Source organism: Antrostomus carolinensis, unplaced genomic scaffold, assembly GCF_000700745.2.
Source record: "Antrostomus carolinensis isolate BGI_N321 unplaced genomic scaffold, ASM70074v2 scaffold4503, whole genome shotgun sequence".
Lineage (NCBI taxonomy): Eukaryota > Metazoa > Chordata > Aves > Caprimulgiformes > Caprimulgidae > Antrostomus > Antrostomus carolinensis.
In genome coordinates, this window is record NW_010304469.1 from 117,958 (window position 1) to 125,353 (window position 7,396).

Below are 7,396 nucleotides of genomic sequence, written 5' to 3' on the forward strand. Positions count from 1 at the left end.
GCACTGGGTGAACGAATTGGAGGGTGTAAGTTTGTCACACTGACTCCTTCTAGGACAGAAGAATCAGATTAGAACAAAACACAGGTCTGTGCCAAGTCTGAGATATGACTCAGAGAAGTATACAGGTTTTGAGGAAAATTTCTCCTGCAGTGTCATTTGTTTAACCCATAACTCATTCAATACAAATTCATGACAGGATGAGAAGCGGGGGATAATGGAGGGAAGGAGAGGACTAAAAAGGGGTTCATTGCACGTAAGCAGGCTGATGGGTGAGGACCTTTGTCTGTCTGACCCCTCCACCTGATCACTGCAGTCTGTTTTGTCTTACCTCATTAAATTCTATCTGAGCTCTCAGGAAATCTGCTAGAATTTGTTCGTTAATATTCCATCACGAAGGGATAAAAACATTTGTGTAGACTCTCACTAGATCTAGTGCTCACTTCAGTGAGACTCACTAGTGAGTCCCAAGAGTGTATCCTCTCAGGAGGATACACTGCTAGGAAAATTTTAAGCCAGATGTGCTGGTGAGTAGCAAAAAGTCTGAGGACCAGATATGAGAAAGACCAAAAGTATGGGAACCAGATAGCTGAAAGACTTGTGAAGGACACTTTTGCTGAGCATTGGTCCTGAGAAACCAGAGTGAGCTGTGTGTGCTGTCTGTGAATGCACTATCCACCTGTCTCAGCTAATCTGCCCAAAAGCATGAATGCCAGGTGAGTGCATATTGGGAGTGCTTATTGGGAACTGATGCTTACATAGCCTCACTTCAGGCCAGAATGGGAAATGGCAGTAAGGAGTAGCTGCTGATTGCCACCAGGCATGGTGACAGGAATCCCCTGGGTCCTTCAAGTCCACCACATTTAGCTACCATTAACAATAACTTCTCTGGTCAACCTGTGTCAGTGCTGCACTACCCTTCTAGTGAAAAAGATTTTCTAATATCCAAATTGAACTTCCCAAGTTACCACTTGTAGACAATGTCTCCTGTTACATCCCGTAAGGGTCCGGACAATACGGGGTTAAAAGTCTCAAACCTTGGTTGAGTGTCACAAACATTTAATCTGATGAGTTACCACAAGGATAAGGAGACGTGGAATAAGTTGTGGTTGGAGAAGTGGGTCTTGTGATGGTAGAGCAGCACTTTCTGAGCCAACTCCCTTATCTTACTAAACAATGCAAGACTGGTAACCTGACTGCATGTAGTCAGCAGAAGAAGGGAGAAAGTTAGCTAAGGGCAGGAGACTAGCTGGCTTTAAAACTGAACAGACTGCTGTGCAGGTGGGCAGGGGGACTCTCTCCCCGCCCAGAGACTACACACTCCTGTTGGCAGGACCAATGCTGGACCCAGGACTGGTGAAATCTCTCTCCCCTTCCTTTTCTTTCCTTCCTGTAATTAAGATATGCACCTCATGCAAGTGGTGAATAATAACTAACTTTATACCCAATTGTACTCACTTCAGTTTAGTTACTGTAAACCCTACAAAACTTACTGTTAGTGTATTATAGGGACTGAGGAAATAGCTAACGAGCTCTGTTAATAGATCTCATTGATTATTCATGAATCCTTGGGTTCCATTCCACCTTAACTTTAACCACAGGAAATACATTAATCTGAAGTCACATTTCCCTCTCTCCTCTAACATTACGGGTAGGAGTCCAGGATCTCCCTCTTTCCTGCTATGGGAAAACTTTACAGGCAGAAATCTGGGATTTCCCTCTTTCCTATTACAGGAAAACTTTATAGGCAGGAATCTGGGACATGAAACATTCTATCTTGCTTTTGTATCTTACGACATCTTCTAGGTTTTAATTTGGTGTACCCCTAAGAATGCAATTTTTCTATGGATTTCTATGCAATTTGCTAAAATCTATTATGTTTTTCCCTCCATGTTTTTAATATCTGTCCACTTCTATCACAACGCTAAAATATTGTCTCAACTCTACCTCCTAGCAGGGTTTCTACAACTTTGCCTTCATTTCAATATTTCTCATCTTTGATATAAAATAGAAGTAACTGTAATATCAGTGTTAATATTGCCACATCAGATTTTTCCATTACACCACTTAAAACAGAAAATTGCACCTAATTCCAGTTACCTGAGAGGCCTGGTGATGGTACTGATGAATTTGGTGACTGCACAGTTCTGTTCAAAGGGGGTTTTGCCTGATTCTGCTCTGCAGTGCCATCCTTTCTTACAACATTATCCAGTGTGATATTTCCTGAACAATCAATCTAAAAGATGGGGAAAAGAGGGGAAGTAGTTAAGTGTTGGGAGGGGAAAAAAAGAAAACAACACAACAAACCCACAAAAAACCCAACAAAAATCCACCCCATGCCTCTGCCATACTGTTATTTTGAAGGTGAAGACCAAAATGCATTTCACCTAATTTTAGCCATCCAAAAAGTGAGGTGGTTACTTTAAAACAGGTTATCTTGCTTTAAAAAAAAATGTCCAAATCCAGACAGTGCTTCATTTTAACATCAGATGATTCTGTAAGTGCCAATTTTTCTCCATCAGCTATAGAGTAGGCTTACATCAGACAGGTAGCTTTCACACAAGAAAGAGATTAATTTTTACCTCCACACCTTCTTTTGACATGCTCATGTTATATACTCTAAAAAAGATAATAAGCAATACACAAACTACCCATTAATCCACTAGTGTTTAATAGGACTGAAAGAACCTCAAAGGACACTGAATTCCATCTGTCCCACATACCTTCTGGGCAGGGTACATGCATATTGACTCAAAATGCAAACAGCAAACCAACATTTTTTCTTTCCACCCACAGCCCAGGCCAGACAACTAAATTCTGTTTTAGAAGTTCACAATTTACCATTCTAACTTTCTGTAAAAATCACACGTTCTGGTTTGATGAGACCAAAATGACCTTTTGAAATGTTAGGTTTTTTGCAACACATAAGATCATGTCTGATAAGAAAATAAGTCACCTTGGTATCAGTTTTCTCAATTACCCAGACATCTCACAAATCCACTGGTATCAACTGCATTGACCACTGAATTTTCTATTTATAAGCTAGACTTATCCAAAGTGAATGCAGAAGCCCCTGCTAGGTCAGCATATTTACAGTGATTTGGGTCATGTATCTGAATAGCATAAACAACCATATACGAGCAGAAGATTTCATAATAATACCATGCAAAAATAAGTATGCTAAAATGTCTCACAGACTCAGTAGTTTTATGATCATATTGTGTAGTTCATCTTTTAAGGCTGACAGATACGAAGCTGCCAGAAGCTTCCCCTATGTCTGACAGAGCCAATGCCAGCCAGCTCCAAGACAGACCCGCTGCTGGCCAAGGCCGAGCCCATCAGCATTGGTGATAGCACCTCTGTGATAACATATTTAAGAAGGGGAAAAAAAAAACAAACCCTGTGCAATTGCAGCCAGAGAGGAGCGTGAGAATATGTGAGGGAAACAACTCTGCAGACACCAAGGTCAGGGAAAAAGGAGAGGGAGGAGGTGCTCCAGGTGTCAGAGCAGAGATTCCCCTGGAACTTGTGGTGAAGACCATGGAGAGACAGGCTGTGTTTCCCTGCAGTCCATGGAGGTCCACGGTACCAGAAGTACCATGAGCAAACCAGTGCTATCTATGGACACTGGTAAATGAAAGCTGAGCCAACTCATTTTTGTTAGTATCATTATGGGGTGGGGGGAAACGTGCAGCATCCAATTAAACAAGTCTAATTACAATTACAACCTGTAATGTTATTTTCCTTAGTTGTCCTAACAGCTGTCTCCTAGAACAGTTCTGAATATTGCCAGCAACATGTAGGCAATCCTACATTGTTGTTTTCTGGAACTGTCTTATTTTGACAAACTGAGCAAGAATTTCAGTCTAAAAGGTTTCTACTTCTCACAAACATTAAGACTTACTTCAAAATAGAAACCATAAAACATTGTTCTTATGTTACACTTACATCAGGAAGAGATGGTAGATTGTAGGAGCTACCCAGTGGAAAACTCAAATCTATTACAGGAGGACCGTATGTTTTCCCATCACATCCTACAGCACTAGTGACTGTGGGGCTGGATGGAGTAGATGTTGTGCTGCTTGCAGTTGAAAAGGAAGTTGAAGTTTGTCCACTACCGATCTGCCACTAAAAAGAAAAGACAATAAACCACAATTCAGCATTATTTTTTTCAACAGATCACATCTACTGCATATATTGGTTCTAACTCAGCAATTAAACAAGCAGTTTAGTTCAGGAAGTTGGATTCAAACCTAAAATCTTGACTTACTCTGAAGTTATCTAATTTCAAGAACCAATCTTACAAGACAAGGGAAGGTGACAAGTAGTTGAAAATTATGAATAGTAGAAATGAACGTGAATTCCTAAGTTCAAAGCTGTATCTCAGTGTTAAGTATCTATTAATATTTCATGCTGCGTTGACAGTGTTGTGGGAGAAATGGTAACAGTTTTAGTGCAATACAAGCACTACAGATAATAGGCTGAATGTACAACTGCTCCAGTGCTTTATTAAGTAAATAGCTATAGTGCCACTTGGACACCATCAAATATTTGATGTTGTGCTTCCCTTAGCAACTTAAAGTGATTAAGAATTTGAAATGCTGACTGGATCTCCACCCACATATACATTTGATGAAGTGCACAGTCAAGTCAGACTAAGTTTCTTTCTCATTTAGACATATGCAGTTTTCAATGACTTTAACAGAATCTCATAGCAACCGTAAGCAAATTTGACTCTGCTCAATTCCTTTTTAGTCAGTCATTCTATTTACTGGTTTCTAGTTTCAGAAAGGACATTACTAGGTAATGAAAATACTTGAAAGAAAGGCTTGCAGACAGGTCAATCTTCTCAAAGGCACAGAAGTGATTTAGTTTTTGTTACAACAGGCTCTCTTAGATATTGTACAGCTTTTTTCAATTCAGTTGGAATTAAGTTCTCTGACATCATAAGCATTGCAAACATGAATGCTATTACTTTGCTTCTCAGGTCACAGATCAGATTCATTTGATTCTTCCCTGTTTACTTCTAGTGACATGATTTTCTCTCTCCTTCCTCATGCCTAACAACTCATGTGTCAATACGCTTTTTAATAAAGATTTGCCTTCCTGAACATCCAGAAAACATAGGACATGTTTGCTTCTGCTCCAGTTCAACTGCTGATGACCTGGGTATTGAGCAGTCTTAGCAAAAGTCCTACAGTTGTGGACCTTCTTTTCTCTCTTTCTGTGAAAGTTCTGATTTGGCATGCTCTGAAGAATGGTGGCAGCTACAGCTTTTTAGTCAAGTTTTTATCTGGTTCCTAGTGAAGTCACTAGCACCAAGCTAAATAGTGGGATTTTCTATCTTGTCCATTCACTGACTGCTGTGTGCAGACCATGGCCATGTTAAGTTTTGCATAACTGTCCAGAAATCACAGTAATAGCAAAGAAGAGAATGAAACACCTACAAAGCACACACAGTAGCTCACTTCCATAATGTTCCAGCTGCTTAGAACTGTCAAAATGAAAGAAACTTGACAGTTACCTCGTTAAGAAAACTGTGGGTACTCTCCATAGAGAAAAATGCAGTCTCTGTTCTAATTGAAAAGCACTTGAGAAAATATAAAAGTAAGACGATATAAAGCATGTGATGTTTTATTTCTACATGGTGAGTAAAAAAGGGAAGAAACTCTACCTGTTTTATAGCTTGCTGTGCCAAGAATGCCATTTGCAACGGGTTGGGCTTTATTGCTTGCCTTGGTACGTTCTGATTTTGGGGAAATCTCATCTGTTGTGCAGGAAGCGCTGAACCATTGGACTTGGGGCTATGATTCTGAAAATGAATCAAGCGTGGAGGTGCCTGCATGAAAACAAAAAGACAATTCTCCAAGTTAGCTGATATCTATTCAATGTTACAGAAATTTTTACCAAATGGCCCCTTTAAACTTCTGAAACTCTTAACAAATCAGATGCAAACAAATAGTACCACACCATTTATCTGAATGATCATACAACACACAGATTTTTAATGTTAAAAACACAACCCAGTAGATGGTTTTGAATTATTTTGATGTAACAAATGCAGATGCATCACAAGAGCCAGTGACTATTTCCAATTTTGAAAGTTATCACAGAGTTTTACGCAAAAAAGCCTGTGAAAAAAAATTAATGACGGATTCACTTTTTAATCATTTGACAAAAATACAAAATATGTAGCTCAACACTATAGATGGTTGGATACCATATGGGGGTTTTTTAATGACTTAAAATAGGCTGAGTGCTACCAAAAACTTAAAATGCCCATTAAATTCTCAGTAAAGAAAATGTTCCCTAACCTATATACATAGCCATGTGCTAAAGATAAAGCTACTTGAAGTTACGTATCAAGACTTAAATTCTTTTTTTTTCCCTAATCTTTCTTTACTTCCTTTAGTGCCATGGAATAAAAGAAAGTCTTGTCTGGAAATTGTCATAACTTACCTGATGAGAAGCAGGAGGTTGCTGCATGGCTCCTGGCATTCTTGGATTTGGTAAACCTACTGGACCTGCTCTGCGTTGAGCTTGCTGCCTCTGAGCCATGACCTGTTGCTGCATGTGCTGGAGTCGGAGCTGAGCTAAGCTTATCTGTGTGGGGAACTTAGACAGCTGGTTTGAAGGTAAGCTGCCTGGTGCCTGTAAGTTTGTTTCCATCACAGGGCTCTTGGGCATATGTGGTGGGGTTTCTTTATCTTCAATTACCAAAGAACCTAGTTTAAACAAAATAAATAAAATTATTACCAAAACACTGCAGTTAGCAGACATGCTATTTTTTACAATTACTTCCTTTTATACCACGCAGTCATCTTTCATTGTTGTAATGTAAAGAATGGAAAAACAGGAGATAGAGGACTCCATTTCTCTTTTTTCTTTCCCTGAAAAAAAATGGTTGCACTTTATAGCAAACTGTCTTGTGCTACAGCCTCCTCTATATGGTGGATTCTCCTAGGAAGGTGTCCTGGCCTCTCCAGAAGAGCAAGGGAGCAAAGTCACAATGGGAAAGAGCATCCTGATCCAATCATCTGATAAAAAGATTAAACTGTATCGTAACACTTAAAGGTACTGTGATCCTTTCTGGCCTCTGAGTCAACATCATGGAAAACTCAAATGATACTCTCAGTTGCTACACAGCACCTAGGATGTGATGGGCACCTCCAAGAGATGTTTTATCTCTCTCCACTGACTTAGAAGGAAATTTGACTAGACAGGTAACTTTTAGAGATTAATGCTGGGTGAAAGAATTTATGAAACTCGCATGTAAAATTCTGGCTATCTCATCCAAGCATGAATTCCAACTAGAACAGAGTTTGATTTGATTCAAGGGAATAGCACACTGTTTGTACAGGAAAAGACAAAGACACTTTCTTTATTGAAAACAGAGTGA

The 7,396-nt window shown here is 39.5% G+C and overlaps 1 protein-coding gene across 1 annotated transcript in view; it reads right to left on the reverse strand.

Moving 5' to 3' along the window:
• The window catches only part of TRIM24 (tripartite motif containing 24), a gene marked incomplete at its 5' end in the record, with an annotated part of 38,132 nt that overhangs the window by 10,412 nt on the left and 20,324 nt on the right, over positions 1 to 7,396 (reverse strand). The window contains 5 exons of the mRNA XM_029084140.1: positions 3 to 49; positions 2,098 to 2,233; positions 3,946 to 4,125; positions 5,672 to 5,836; positions 6,457 to 6,722. Of these exons, the coding sequence (XP_028939973.1) occupies positions 3 to 49; positions 2,098 to 2,233; positions 3,946 to 4,125; positions 5,672 to 5,836; positions 6,457 to 6,722 (794 nt within the window). The remainder of the gene's footprint in view (positions 1 to 2; positions 50 to 2,097; positions 2,234 to 3,945; positions 4,126 to 5,671; positions 5,837 to 6,456; positions 6,723 to 7,396) is intronic.